Source organism: Rhinolophus ferrumequinum, chromosome 11 (genome assembly GCF_004115265.2).
Source record: "Rhinolophus ferrumequinum isolate MPI-CBG mRhiFer1 chromosome 11, mRhiFer1_v1.p, whole genome shotgun sequence".
NCBI classification, from domain to species: Eukaryota; Metazoa; Chordata; class Mammalia; order Chiroptera; family Rhinolophidae; genus Rhinolophus; species Rhinolophus ferrumequinum.
Window position 1 is genome coordinate 36,285,043 of NC_046294.1, and position 15,565 is coordinate 36,300,607.

The following is a 15,565-nucleotide window of genomic DNA, read 5'->3' on the forward strand; positions in this document are numbered from 1 at the left end:
GCTATAACACCATGTCAAATGGTTGTAGACATGAGTGGGTGGGTGTATTGGTCCACGCGTGGTCAAAGATAGCCCTCATTGTTTTCACCCATGGCCATCCAGGTCCGGGACCCATGGCCAGTTCACCTTTTGGCCCCGGCCAAAATTGGAAGCAAGAGCCCAAGGGACCACCTCTCCTTTAAGCTCCAGAGAACAAGGGAAGGGAGTCTTTCCAGTCACACCTCTGGCCAGGGAGGGGTATTGGGGGAGCAGAACTGTAGAATCAAAAGCTCAGATCCTAGTTCTAGGTGCACCTCTGCCACAAACTCGCCTTATACTCCTCAGCAGTCACCGACATTCTGAAGGCCTTGCCTGGCTCAGTGCAAAATGAGGAAATGTGTAATAATTTCTATAGAAAGTAGATAAGGGATGAAGATCACATGCATTGAGTAATTTAAAAAATACTTACTGAGCACAACTAGGAAATCCCTGGAAACAAACAATTTCTTCCCTGAGAGATTATAGAAATGTGAGACTAGGGCATCCGATCTTCCAAAGCATTTACCTTCCACCAAATGTTAAGTTGTAGATCCTTGGACTTTTCTCTCTTGCCATGATGCCTCAGGGTGCTGGGCAGTGGCCAGTGCCCTCACACCCATTGACAGCTCCCCAGGGCCCTCTTCTCACCAGGCTTCACCCGGGCCTGCCATCTCGGGCAGCACCCCAACCCTCTTTGGCTAATCTAGTCCCTCTCCTTATTCAAAACTTAACTATATAGATGCCATGCTTTTTAAGCTGTCTCCTTGAAAAGAGATAACGACCTAATAACTTATACCTGCAGGGAGATTTTTATTTTAACAGGTCACAAAATTGTTGATCCAAAGAAATAAAGTTTCTGACTCTAGGGTGTATGTGTTGCAGGGGAAAGGCTTTGCCTTTAGAACTTCAAAAAAAGAATCTGTTGCCTTGTTAAAAATGTACAAATATTGATGAATGCATTTAGCAAATACCATCCATAGCCTAACCAACATTTATGATCCATTGATTTTTCTAGCCCACATTCTCCAGCCTGTGTGTTTTCTGATCATTGTGACACAGCACACATGGGGCATTCCACGCTGCTCAAGAGCTTTCACGATGATCGATTTCTTGGGTACATAGAATTCCCATGAGTTTCATTATATACCTGACCATTTCCTATGGTTGGACATTTACATGGATTTTTGCACTCTGGCCTGCTCTAATCCAAAGATAAAACATCTTTGAATATACAGCCATCTCTTTGTTATATTATTTCCTTTGGGATGCATTTCCATGATGTACTTTGTTGCTTTAAAATAACGGACTCCATTCTCCAGAGCTGGGCCTCTGCCCAGGACAATAGAGCAGAATTCCAAGGCGAGTTAAACAGGACCAGGTTTTCCCAAGCCCTCATACATTCATTTTTGACTCAGAACCAGCCAAATGAGCATGTTTCTGTCCCCGACAAGTCACGAGCTTGTAGCTGACAGTAAGAGACTCAAGGTCAAAAGGCTGGATGAGGTCTAGGCCGTGGGTCTGGAGTAGAGTTTTGGGCATCACACAGGTTCATGTTCATATATTCTCCCTGACCAGCATGTGGCCTGGGGCCAGCCACTTAGCTGTGCTGAAACTCCGTTTCCTCGTGTATAAAACTGGGCTAATACTGGTACCCTTCCCACTATGGTTCTATGAGGATGGTGTTCTGATAATATTATTGTGTCCTGATAAATATTGTGTCCTGCCCCTGGTTCCCCCGCAACACTGCAGCCTAATGTTAAGGTCCATTTTGCTGCTTCCAGCCCACTCTTACCCACTACCTTCTCCCTCTGGTACTTTGACAAATGACAAAGAGTCGGGGCCTTCAGACCTCAGTCAACCTTCATCTAAGAGTCCTGCCTGTATCCCTCCATTGTCTCGCTGTGTCTGCTTCCTGCTGTCCCCAAAAGGGAGAGACCGCTGTCCCACGGAGGAAGGGAGAGACAGTAGTAAGCAGGACTAGCTCCACGGAGCACGACGGCTGGTTTACAGGGCCCTGTTGAACTGAGAGGCAAGATCTTTTCTCCCATCAGGAAGCCCTGTATCCAGGATCCAGGAATTTCTGACTCTAAGAAAAGGACTCCACTCGGACTCCTGCCCCCCTCAGCCTGACCATCGTCATGGACATGCTCTCAGCAACTTCTCCTCAGTTTCTTCCCACCACTCCTTACCCTGCAGCAGCTCCCACACCTTTCCAAGTAGCTTGCAGAGGTCAGGGCAGAGTCTCCGAAAGGGGAGAGTTCTGTCTTCATGGAAATATAGATGGGGCTCTGCTGGGGAGCCATGAACCTAATCGAGATCAAAATTTTCTTGGGAGCTCTTGATGCTGAATTTGGAAACAGTCATGATGCTGTTCCCTGATATCTTTAGCAACAAAGTCAAAACATTTGTTTTTTCCCACTGCTTATCATCTGAGATCTGGCTGAAGGTGCAGCAAGGGAAACTTAAATTTAATAGGAGGTCCTGGGAGCCCACAAGTCTGGGAGGCTTGGGTCTGAAGTCTTTTCAGTTTATTATCGGCTGATAGATGAGTTCCCGTCTCTCTCCCGGAAGCATTACAGTGTCATGTTTTCCACTGGTCTGTTCTGCCCAGAAATTACTACAGAGCAGGCTGTTGGTGAGTGTGCGACAAGGCCTCAGCTGATTCTGATTTTTTTTTTAACTTTTATTTATTGTAAGTGTATTTTTCCAGGACCCATCAGCTCCAAGTCAAGTAGTTGTTTCAATCTAGTTGTGGAGGGCACAGCTCACAGTGGCCCAGGTGGGGATCAAACTGGCAACCTTGTTGTTAAGAGCACTGCGCTCTAACCAACTGAGCTAACCAGCCCTCCCCCCACCCCCCGATTCTGTTTTTATGGCAGAGAACACACATCGTGGGATTTGTTCTAGCACTCCTGGCGTTGGCTGCTCTGTGATTCGCTCTATTTATTCTCGTTCCATTCAGAGTGATCTCCCCTGAGCCTGGTGGCCACAATGCAGGAAGTCATGTTTATGAGCGTGAGGTTAGAACTGGGCCGCATTCTGTTCCCCTAAGAGGGATGATGAAGAGGGCATAGGCAGCCCTCCCTATAATTGAAAGAATGTTTAGTTGGATTTATCAGTCTGATTTTTCACTCCTCAACAATTGCACAAGGCTTTGCAAGCATGAAGGGTCCTATAATAATGGCCATTATGGCACAGTAACGGGTATGAATGGTGGTCTTTGTGCTGCAATGACAACCACCTCTGACCTTCTCTTTCCAACAGACACAATTTCTCGGGGTTTATTTTGTCTCATCTCAAGAGTTCCTTGCTAATGCCTACGTCTTAGCCGTGCTTCTGTTTCTTGCCCTCCTACTGCAAAGGACATTTCTGCAAGCATCCTACTATGTCGCCATTGAAACCGGAATTAACTTAAGAGGAGCAATGCAGGTACTTGGATGATTATTTTTTTCACTTCATAATAAGAACCACATGACGTGTCCTCATGGGCACTCAAGAATAATGCTGCTGTGACTTTATTTTTCTGTGTGGCTCTTTAACTGTGTTTCTGAAACAATGACCATTGACAAAGCAGTGTGGGATCATGGAAAGTGCCTTGGATTGGACTTGGGAAATGTAGTTCTAGCCCTGGTTCTGCCTTGGATTACACCCCAGATGTCAGCCCTTAGACCTCCGCATCTTCCAGCCTTGAATGGGACAGACATCACTAATCGATCACAGCACTCTTTCCTGGTGAATGTAAATGCAGCCTCAGGATCCTTCTCTAGATACTGTCTCACAGTTCTGCTACCAGACAGTCTTCTTTGGGTGCAAAACAGGAAACATGTTTGGCAACCAGGACTAGAGAGCCTCTAAGGAGATCTTAAATATTGGAGATCTTAAATACTGGGTCATAAGGAACGAGACCTTTCTGGTCTGATAGGTACCTTGGGTCTAGCTTCTTGCTCCTGCCTTCCACAGGTTCCTTCCTTCTCAGAGTCAGTTGGAAGGATGAGCAAAGTCAAGGAGGATTCAGGATCCCTTTACGCAAAGTAGTGATGAGAGTTATCTAAGTCCCAGTGTTTTTATGAGAATTTTGGTTCAGCTGTTGGCATGGAGAGACCCAGTATGATGGTGGTATACATAGGATAGAAGTTTCTTTTTCACAGGGCTGGGATGGCAGCTCCATAATCATCAGAGACCTTGGTTCTTTCTGCAGTGTTGCTCTGCCAGTCTTCTCACAGTTACTTTTGTCTTATAGTTTAAGATGACTATTGAAATTGCCACTATTGTGTCTACATTTAAACCAGCAGAAGAAAGATGGGCCAATAGGAGGGAATGCTGCCTTCTTTTAAAATCATAATACAGAAGTTGCACATATTCTCTTCTATCTCATTAGTGAGACATTCTCCACATGGCCCTACCTAGAGAGGTTAAGAAGTGTGGTCTTTATTCTTGACAGCCGTATGTACCTGCTGGAGATTCCTCTTGTGAAAAGGAGAGATGTGCTATTGGAGGACAACTCCAGATTCCACCATATCCAGCAATTCCTCTGATGTCAGTAAAACACTAGGAAGTTGTGACTAGATCCCAAAGCCACCTCATTCTTCAGAAATGTTCCTCAGAATCATTAACATTGACCGGTCCTCGAGGAGCCAGGATCAGAGGCTTTGCAGAAAAGGGACTGAGAGAAGAAGGGGACAGCCTGGGCTAGGGACAGTGTCAGGACCCAGACTCCGGTTATCTTGGTATACTACGTGTGTGTATGGATGGCACCCCCTACAAATGTGTAGTGCACAGCTGTGCAGCGGTACATGACATCACCGCCCATCCTCAGGGGTTTTTCATTGAGAAAGCAGAGCCGTTTCCTCAGGAATGTCATCAGGTGAGAATGGTGGAAAGAGCCCAGGAAAATCCAAGACCCTCTAAGATTCATAGGGGCTCAGAACTAGAAAGAACCAAGTTATTGCTCAGTTCAGAAAACCTCTCTGAAAATCCCAGCCTCTGCGCAGACCCCTCCAGTGACAGGCAGGCATGCACCACCACAAACAACAGCCAATTTTTTAGTCAAACAGTTTTGTAATTAAACCTACTTTTGATTTGTAAGTCATCTATAACTCGCACTCTGGCCCGATATTTTCCAATTATACTAAAAGAGCCAAAAATGGTTTTTTAATGTATTAGCATGTAATTGTTTTTATCAAACTGTCTGAATCTTTTGCATTAATAAGAGAGAGTGATTCATATGCCACCAAAAGGAAATTCTAGCATTAATTGTGGAAACGAATTAGAAAACTCTCTTTCAGAGATTTACAGAAAAGTATAGATAAAGGTCTGTGTCTTCATGAGTTTGAGAATAATCACCTTTCTTGCATGAAAAGTTATTAAGCAAAATTCTTGTATTTTATATATATACACATATATATATATATAGAGAGAGAGAGAGAGACAGAGAGACAGAGAGACAGAGAGCTATCAGACATACTAGCTATCAGATGGTTGTGTATTTCTAGTATCCTGATCTTTAATAATGCTTACTTTGGTAGGAGTCTATGTTCCTGCTTCACTAGGTTTATTATTCTTTGAAGACCAATTTCACGTAACCTAGGATGTGCATGATTTGCCCAAAAATGTTATTGCCATTATTTTAAGCCTTATCTATGGTGTATATAAAATCACAAAAAGACATAGAATAGGTTTATGCTTTAAGCAAATCTGACCCACGGAAAAGCCTGGCTTTACACAAAAGATGAACTAAGTGCTGGGAATTAGCCTTACGACAGAAGGCATGATAAAATTTCATTTGAGAGCAGGCATCCCAAGGACATTTCAGACAGGAAAGCATTTTAACTTTTTCAAGAGCGCATAGCCTGGAAACTGCCATCTTTCTGGGAGGTACAATCACTCTGCACGTAGAGTTTTTAGGTTCGGAGCTCATAGAGAGCCATTACTATGGTTGTTCCCATCTGCCTGCGGGGAGGCAGAGCAAGGTTCTCAGGGTGGCTGGACTCTGGGATGCTGCTGGAGCTGATTGACACACGTATGTCGTATATCACATAGGACGATCACAGTGTAAACCCTTGTTTTATTTCAAGGCTCAGTTAAGACAGGACTTGGCCTCCTTGCATTCCGCTCCCCCGGTTGGAGATGGCCACACTAAAACAGACGGTTGCCCCACTCCATCATTTTTATGGCTCTGAAGTGTGCTCTCCCCTGGCCTCTGGTAAATCACGAACATGAAGATCTGCTTTTAAGATTTAAGAGCTAATTAAGTCCTGTCCCCAAGGGAGAAGTCTTGCTTGTCTGAGAAGAGGCTTGCCATGCTGGCATGGATTTCTCACTGGATCTGCCTCTCTGATTTGCCTGATCTGTCATCAAAGCCCTTTACCTCTCCAAGCCTTAGTTACCTCATTTGTGAAATTGGAACAATAATGCAGGGTTGCTCTGTGCTCCAAAGTGGGAATGTCTGAGAAGCCCTTGACACATTATAGACATATGGCAGGCTTCTGGGGTGGTGATTAGGATGAAAATGATGACAAATGTAGAACACTCTGTTCTCATTCCTAGACCAAGATTTACAATAAAATTATGCACCTGTCCACCTCCAACCTATCCATGGGAGAAATGACTGCTGGGCAGATCTGTAACCTGGTTGCCATTGACACCAATCAGCTGATGTGGTTTTTCTTCTTGTGCCCAAACCTCTGGGCTATGCCAGTACAGGTAAGGGACATTGCTTTGGTGGGGAGTTGGAGAGGGGACACAAAACCAGAATCTGCTGGTACATGCTCAGTGACTAAGAGTTCACCATCTTCCATTCCATGTTGGCCTGTATCTTCCACTCCCCTGGGGTCTCCGCGGGGAATACCCCTGGGTCCCTATACTGTCTCACACTCTGTAAATATCTAGCCATCTCTCTTGATGATCAGAAAAGACAGTGCCATTAAGACTTTTAAAATGCAGCTTAAACCTTAAAAACTTTTCCAAAAAAAAAAAAAAAAACAACGGAATGATCATATGTGGAATACTTTTGCAGACATTAAAAATTATGTTGTAGCAAAGTGCTTAATTACATTGAAAAGTGTTCTGATATATTTTTAAGCAAAAAGTAAATTACAAAATAGTATGTCTAGTGTACTCCCTACTAAATTGGAACGTGTGTGTGTGTGTGTGTGTGTGTGTGTGTATTTGCACAGATTTACATAGAAGAAAGAACTGGAAGGTCCCAAGTGATTTTTATTTTCTTTATGCATTTCTAAATTCTCCAACAAGCATGTATTATTTTTGAAAATCAAAAGCATGACTATTTTTAAAACCAAACAACCTTTGAGGCTGGCTCTGAAGGAGGTGCATTCTCCTCGGACGATTGTAGAGTACCCTACTATCCATGGTTCACCTGACTCCTGGCCTCAGCTGCCCCAGTTCTCATCTTCCACCAGGGAGTCTGTGTTTCCTGTCCTGTCCTGTCCTGTCCTGTAGCTGGGAATAAATCTTCACTCAGGTGCTCAGGCCAGAAGCGGAAATCGCAAACCCACTCGCAGAGGGCCTGCGGGCTCCTGGGGGGCTTTCTGGTCTAGAGGAAAGTGTCTGGACCTGGGTAAGACAAGCTGATTCAAATAACCTCTTTGAGCCTCAGTTTCCTCATCCTCTTTGAGCCTCAGTTTCCTCACCCACCCCAGGCCCCTGTTCCCCCCTCCACTCTGTCAAGATGGATCAGTGACTATGATAGCTATAGCATGGTCTGGAGAACTCATCTAATATAGTCACCAGCCTTTTATCTTTCTGTTATGTCCCCTTGAACAACCTGTTTCAAAAGATTTTGTCTACCGAGCCTGCTGCATTATTGTCATTACTACTATTTATAATGTTTATTACACATGCACCAGTGCTGATAATACGAATACTAAGTAATAACTAGTGAGCCTTACCCTGTGTCTGGCTCTGCCCCAGGCTTTCTCTCACTTGCGAATTCTCACAACCTCTATGTGGGGTGGGGGAACGTTTTATCTCCACTAATGACTCACCGTTGCTTATTTATCATGAAGCATTATTTGGTTTTCCTTTTTCAATTTCTCAAAGACCTTTGCCACTTACAGCTTTGATCGGCCCTCAAGACCCCGTGTTACCACCTGGGGTTAACATGATCCCTTTGACTTGGTCAGGATTATGTGTGCCGCCTGCTTGGCCACAAGGCCCAGGAAGCTTTTAATAATATTGGCATGAGCTCAGGAGCCCCATTCCTTTGTCCCCAAGGGCTCTCCATGGTTGGTAATCATTTTTGGTCACATATACTTTTTAAAGAACAACAGTGTTATTGAGATACAATTCACCCGTTTAAAATGTACAATTTGATAAGTTTTAGCATATTTACAGAGTTGTGCAGCCATCATCACAATTTTAGAATATTTTCATCACCCCAAAAAGAAACCCATGTCCACTGGCGCTCACTCATCGTCGCCTCCCCCAGCCCTAGGCAACCACTGATCTACATATACTTTTGAAAATCGAATGAAACCTCCTCAGAAAAACAAATGTGCATTCACACATTTTGCCTACAATTTCAGGGGCTTTATGGGCCCCCGGAAGCTTGTGGATACCATGTTAAGATACTCAGCCATAGTGGGGACCTCCGTGATTCCTCATACCATGGGCATCGGAGGCCCAGAGAGGGCAAGGGCATACCCTGGGCCACACAGCAAGCTGGTAGCAGCTCCAAACCCAGGTATCTCCTTTCTATGGTTCCCTGGTGACAGGGAGTCCTGTTTGTTTGTTTGTTTTTAAGAAAGAGGGTAAGCCACATTGTATTGATCTCCAACTCTGTGCCGGGTACTATTCTAGGTACTTGTTATATATGTTCATTTAATCTTCACAACAATCCTCCTAAGTGGGCATTAAAAGCACCGCTTTAAAGAAGCTGAGACATGAAGAAGCTAAGACTCAGAGAAGTTAAGTAACTTGCCCAAGATTGCATAATTAGTACGTGCGGAGACTGCGTTCAAATTCAGGGCTGCAGACTGCAGAAAGTGTCGGGAGGATCTCCTCCCTACTACACTGGATTGCTCTCCTAACCTGTGAGTAGGAGATCAAATAGCTCTTTGATTCCCCACACTTGCTCTGCACACTCAGAATCCCTGGTTTCTGGTATGTTCTCCTGCGGGGTACATTCAGACCCCTGCAGAAGAGAGTAGACAGAAGAGTCTGGGGAGCATGAGGAGGGTTAGGCAGAGTGTGAGGACAGCCTTTGCAGCAGCAGATGCTGCATCCCCAGCTGCTGTCCCCGTAGCTGCCGGCACCTAGAAGTGGTGGGGCTGCAGGCCTCAGTTGCCAGGCTGCCTGGTGGTGACCTGGAAGTGCTCTGGGAGCTCCTTGGTGTCCGGCTCAACCCCAGCTGCTGAACAACACCCTGATTGCTCCCATCTGAGGACAGCTAAGGAAGACTGGATGCCAGGGATAATTCTCCTGGAGGGTGATGACGGCTGGGCCCCGTAGGAGCAGCAGGGTCCTTCATCTCCTCATGTGCTCCTCTGCCTATCCGTGCCTGCATTTAACATCAGCTAACACTGGGAGGCAGGTGGTGAAGGGGTCACTTACCAGCCCCTAAGAACCTCCTACTGCAGGAGGCTTTCTGTCATTGACAGAGATTACAGAGCCACCCACCCACTTCTCTGTCCTTGAGATGGTGCAAGGAGCTTCATGCCAATTTGGTGTAGGGCTCAGGGGGCACAGGGCCAACCCAAGCAGATGTTTTTTTCTAATTAAGAAAGATAGCACATTTGTTCTTCTAAAACGCTTTTGAAGGCAACCTGAGAAACTGTCATCTTGATGCTTTGGGGACTGGCAAGAGTCACTTAACCTTCTCATAGATATTCAGAAGCAGGCAGTCGTTTACATAAAGCTAGAAACAGAGACTATCTTCCAGATTTACTGAAAAATGAAAGCTGCCAGGAGCATAAGAATGAACTCTCAGATCCTGGACTGGTGTTGTCTGGCATGGATGCAGCAATTTTGCCCCTTTATTCATGTATCACTTATTTTCATAAGAGTGAAATGTCAACTTTGGTCACCAGGAAACAGAACAAACGGTGCTGTCACACTCATTGGGCAAACTCAGCTCTGAGACTTCCATCTGGAAAGTAGACTTGGGGAGAGTCAGCGCTTCAGCCAGCCTTGCAGATAAATGCAGTTGGTTGCCAGCTCAGAAATTCTCGGCTTGTGTGACCACCCATCATGTTAATCCTTTCTTCTGAAATTGCGTTGTCACACCTCCTCCTCTGCCCCCCAAGACAATTTAGAAACCTGGGAACCAAGGCATGTCCCACTTTAGGGGACTGGGGTGGGTATTGTCAATATCCTGGGCAGGGCAGCCACCAAGTTCGAGGGGACTCATCCCCGTGACTCTCCTTCAGATCATCGTGGGTGTGATTCTCCTTTACTACATCCTTGGAATCAGTGCCTTAATTGGGGCAGCTGTCATCATTCTGCTGGCCCCTGTGCAGTACTTCGTGGCCACCAAGCTCTCCCAGGCCCAGCGGAGCACCCTGGTAAGTGTCCCCAGGTGTGCACCTGTCCCTTTTGTGCATCCTTCCCCATGTGTTTGCCTGCTCCCTCACCTCTCATCTGTGTCCTCACTCTTCCCTCAGATGCCACCAAACAGCCCCCACCACCCATCCACACTGTCATTGACTTTAATGACACTTTACCTGTCCAGGACTCAGTTTCTTTGTCTGTGAAATGGGGTTAATGGAGAAGGCAGGGGGCATCCCTTTGGGGACAGGAGCTGGGTATTTTCTGTGAAATGGTGAGAACATTGACTCAGCTCCTTCCTCTGGGTGAGATGGGAGCAGAGGAAAGCCTTCTCTGACTCCATGACCCCTGGCAGGAGTATTCTAACGAGAGGCTGAAGCAGACCAACGAGATGCTCCGTGGCATCAAGCTGCTGAAGCTGTACGCCTGGGAGAACATCTTCCGTGCGCGGGTGGAGATGACCCGCAAGAAGGAGATGACCAGCCTCAGGGCCTTCGCCATCTACACCTCCATCTCCAGTGAGTCCCCCCATCCAGCCAGCGCTGCGTGCTGCTGCCCCTGTGCCGGGATAGGGTAGCAGGGCCTGGGGGGGGGGGGGGCAGAAGCCATGGGCTTTGGGGTCATCCTCCAACTGTCTCGTGTAAGCCAGAGCCCCCAGAAATCACAGTGTCCTTCAGTCACTTGTCCAGCAAATGTGTATTGAGAGCGTGTTCTGTGAGGGGCCTCGGGACACAGTGACGAGAAAGAGAGATGAGGTCTTTGCTATGCTATCGAGCTGATACGTTAGTGAGACGCAGCAGGAAACTTGAGTAAGTAACAACAGTTTTGAATCTCCTAAGTGTGAGGAGACCGAGCTGCCACTGCCATGGGGAGGATACAGGAAGCTTCCATTTATCTGGGGCCCTGAGAAGGAGCGTTTGCTTTAAACAATAGGCGCTCAAGTTTGAGGTCCTCACAGGTGTAGTTACACGAACTGAATTTACATTAATCAAGTGCTTTGGGAACCCCAAGCCCAGAAAATAGAGAGAGGGGAAAAAAAAAAAAAACTGGTGAAGCTCCTAGGGTCTCGGCAGATACTCTTTCCAGAGAGCACAGGGTTCCTGTGGTGAACATTCCTGTTGAACAATGAGCCAATAATAAAGAAATTAAAATCCACCAGAGAAAACTGCACCACCAGAGTGAGTCACCAATGCAAAAAATAGGAGAATTCCTCCCTCGGTACTTGGAGATGATAGAATAGTCTAAAATTAATATGCATGAAATAATTAAAGAACTGAAGAAGGTATAAAACCTACAAGGCCAACCAGGAAAGTATCAGAGGGGAAAGGAAAGCCAAAAGAACTCCTAGAAATTAAAATTTTAGTTATTTGAAATTAACTCAGTAGATAATAGTCCCCAGGTCAGAGTCAAGGCATGTGGAGGTCACGTGATCGATGGAGTCCAGGCTCAGGGCTCAGGTTTACCTCTCCGTTGGTCTAATGGTTCCATGGACCTTGCCCTGTTCCCCGCCCCCGCCCCCGCCCCCGTGGTGGTTCCTGCCCAAGTGCATAATTGGGATGTGGATATTTAGCAGCTGGCAGACCTCACACTTGTTCCCTGACTGTCCAGTTTAAGAGCCATTATGGTACGAAGGGCCAAGAGGAAGTCCCCAGAGAGGAAAAACAAGGTGGAAACAACTCGGGGCACAGGTTAAAGGAAATAACATAGCTGAAGAGAGAATTTATGAATTAAAAGATAGATCTGTGAAAAACACAGAACGTGGCAAGGGAGGTAAATGGAAAATGTTTTCTCTAAATTGGGAGAACCGTTTTACAAATGGGAAAGTGAGGCCCAGAGCGGGGTGTCTCTCTGAGGTGAAGGCTCCTCAGGAAGATGGCTCACACTCCATCTCCGGAGTCTCTCACTCCCGGCCTTGAAACTGTTTTGCTCACGGAGCTGGAAACCTATGTGGGGTGAAAAAGACTTAGGACACGATGAGGTACCGTTTCCAGGCGAGTTTCTCTTAATCGAAGAGAAATAATCTAGAATCGGCTCGGAAATGAATGAGAAACAAGGAAGGAAATTCGAAGAGATGAACCAGACTGACCACCTCCTCTAGCTGAAATTGGAAGAGACACACCTGGGGGTGGCAGGCAGTGGGGCCATCGTGGACGGTGTGCTGGAGGTGTCTCCAGATTGGTTCACAGACAGTGAGAGGGTCCCTCAGGTCATCGGTGTGTTCCCTGTGTTCATTCTGCCCAGAGAGGGTCTAGTGTGGCCAGGCGACCGCCATCCAACCCAAAGGTTCTCACAGGGCAGGGCTTGCACTGAGCACAAAGCGTCTTGCCTCCCTGTGTCCAGCCAGACTCTGGTGCCCTGTGCCTCAAGCATGGACCCTCGTCCAGTCAGCGGTGGCCAGGCTATCCACCATATGTGGCACCAGGATTTTTCTGTGGAAAGTCCTGCTAGGATCTGATGTTTTCAGAAGGGAGCTGTGAGCATGGCGGGTAGCCACTGCTTCCTGAATTCCTTGCTAAGACACTTCATAGGACAGATGACACCTTGCTGGTCTCATCCCTTCACCCTCATCCCTGACCCTGTGGCTTCGGACCCTCCGGCTAAGCACTCCGTAGGACATCTAGGGAGCTCAGAAATTGGTGTCTGCAGACCCAGATCCTTTCATCCTTCTCTCTGCCAACTCTGCCTGCCCCTGGGTTTGGTTGTGTTAACAGTAACCCCATACTGTGGATAGCCCTCTGAGTTACAGACACCTGGCGTCCAGGCATCAGAGGGAACAGCTGCTGAGGTGGGAGAGGGCTTCCTGCCACAGCCAGGTGACTTCCTCTCCCAGCAACAACATGGCAGGGTAGGGTGGGCAGGCTCATTACTGCTGCAGTGGGAGAGCAAGGAAACTGGGGCACTGGGTCCTCAAGATTCCCAGCAGCAAAGTAGGGGCAACCTTGAGTCATATAGATGGGGGCAGGTGGCAGCTACTTTGCTTCTAGGAGATGTACGAAGGCTTGACAATTAAGTTTGCGAACTTTCCACGGTGTAATTGCATGGTGTAAGGTTTGTGAACTTATTTGTCAGTATGCTCATTTCCTGCATTCCAAACTGCAACCTGGGTTGTATTTTCCTAGGTGAACAACATCACAAGATGCCTAGGTTCCAGGCTAGCCCACTGACACCTATCTAGTAGGTGTTCTTTGTCCCTTGGGGCCCTCAGGAGACAAACCAAGGCTTTGTGAAGGGACCGGGAGGACCTGGGGAAAGGAGACTCTGTTGTCAAGAGCTGGAAGGAGTGAGGGGCTCTGGAGCCAAGAAGGGGTCTGCCCAGGGCCCCCCAACTGTCTAGGACTCAGCGACCTAGAAGGAGAAACAGCAGCGCAGGCTGGTCCCTGGAAAAGGCATAAGGAGGGAAAGGGAAGAGCCCTCACTCAGGGAGAGCTCTGAAAGCCACGCGCTGTTTGCTCAGTGTTGGCCCTTCCTGGGACGGGTTTCCTAGTGTTAGTCAGTGAGAGGGGGAGAGACAGGGTGGTGGGGTGGAGGCACCTCCCGGCTGCAGGTATATGCATTGAGTGTGCTTTTCATTTATCTCCTCCCGGATTTCCTGCCTTCTGCTCTCTGTCACCAGGGATCAGGACACAGGTCATTAGGCTTGAGGTAATGGGACATCTTTTCTACTCACCCCTGGCGCCAGCCATGGGGTCCTGGCGCCACCGAGGAGCCCTGGAGTCACATTTCCCGATGGAGCCCATCCTGGGGCTGCCTCCTGGGCTTTCAGTCTGTCATCCTACGCCAGGCAGTCAAGCTATCGGTTACCCGGACACTCTCTCTGACGGTCTCACCGTCAGCATCACTGAGAGCTCCTGTGTATAGAGCCCTGAGCTGGTGCAAGTGTGTGGGGGTGAGGGGTGGGCGTGGACAGGAAACGGGGGCAGTTTCCCTGAGATCAAAATCCAGAATCAAAGAAAAACAGATGTAAGTTACTTGGTGGGTATTGAGTGAGCCCAGCCCAGGGTGACCAGCCCCGTGCTAAACACTGAGAAAGATGCAAGAGACAGTAAGATGTGCTCCCCTTTCTCGAGGAGTTTATACTCTGCTGAATAGTCAGAGCTAACACACATGAAACAGTGTGGCAGGGAGCACTAAACTGACTGCGCTTAATCCTCCTATCAACTTTGTGAGATGTGTAGGTCTAGGGTCCCACTTTACAGCAGGGAAGACTGAGCCTTAGTGACGTGAAATGACTCACTGAGGTCCTCAACCAGCAAAAGGCAGAGAACAGAGAAGAAGGAAGACCATGTGGACTGAGAGTTCACACAGAGCTTCATGCAAGAGGAGGCGTGGGCCACACCTTGCAAGATGTGCAGGATTTCAGTGAGTAAAGTAGGAAAACAAACAAAGTGGGAAAAAGCTGGAGGCAAGTGCTGGGGCCGTTCCCCTTAGAATCCTTACTTGCTTGCAGAAGCAGCATAACCCTAGGTACCCAGCCTGGCCATGTATTTGAGGACAAACTTTGCAGGAGTGACAAAGGGTTTCTAAACTCTACCAGTCAACCAACCAGCATGCTGCCCGTTCATTCAGTCCTTTGTGCAGCACCGATTTCAGAGCCTTCTCTTTGTGCCAGCCTCCACTGAGGCCCTGAGGGTTAACAGGGAAGCAGGCATGGTCCTCAGCCTCACATCCTTGTGGGGGACCATACCATGAACAGTGGCCAGGCATATGGCCAAACCACGGGCTTAGTTCCAAGTGCCCCACTTTCTCTTTTGTGGCACTCACCGGGCCCCGGCTCTTTAATTTCTTTTGTTCACTTATTTAACAATTCTTTACTGAGCACCTACTATGTGCCAGGACTTGTGCTAAGCATGGGAGATGCAGTGGTGAGAAGAAATGATGGTCCCTGCCTGCAGGTTGCTCACAGTCTAGTAGGGAAACCAGACATAAAACTGTGTCATGAGTGACAGGAACAAAAAGGGATGTATTCTAGGCACCCATGAGAGTGGTACCCAGCGTAGTCTTAGGGGCAGTGGGTGTCAAGGAAGCTTTGTCAGAGGTGAGGCCC

General features: G+C 47.5%; 1 protein-coding gene across 1 annotated transcript in view; it reads left to right on the forward strand.

Moving 5' to 3' along the window:
* ABCC8 (ATP binding cassette subfamily C member 8) overlaps positions 1-15,565 on the forward strand; it is a 75,446-nt gene that overhangs the window by 18,220 nt on the left and 41,661 nt on the right. Inside the window, 4 exon segments of the mRNA XM_033121709.1 lie at positions 3,283-3,447; positions 6,565-6,720; positions 10,404-10,538; positions 10,877-11,039. Of these exon segments, the coding sequence (XP_032977600.1) occupies positions 3,283-3,447; positions 6,565-6,720; positions 10,404-10,538; positions 10,877-11,039 (619 nt within the window).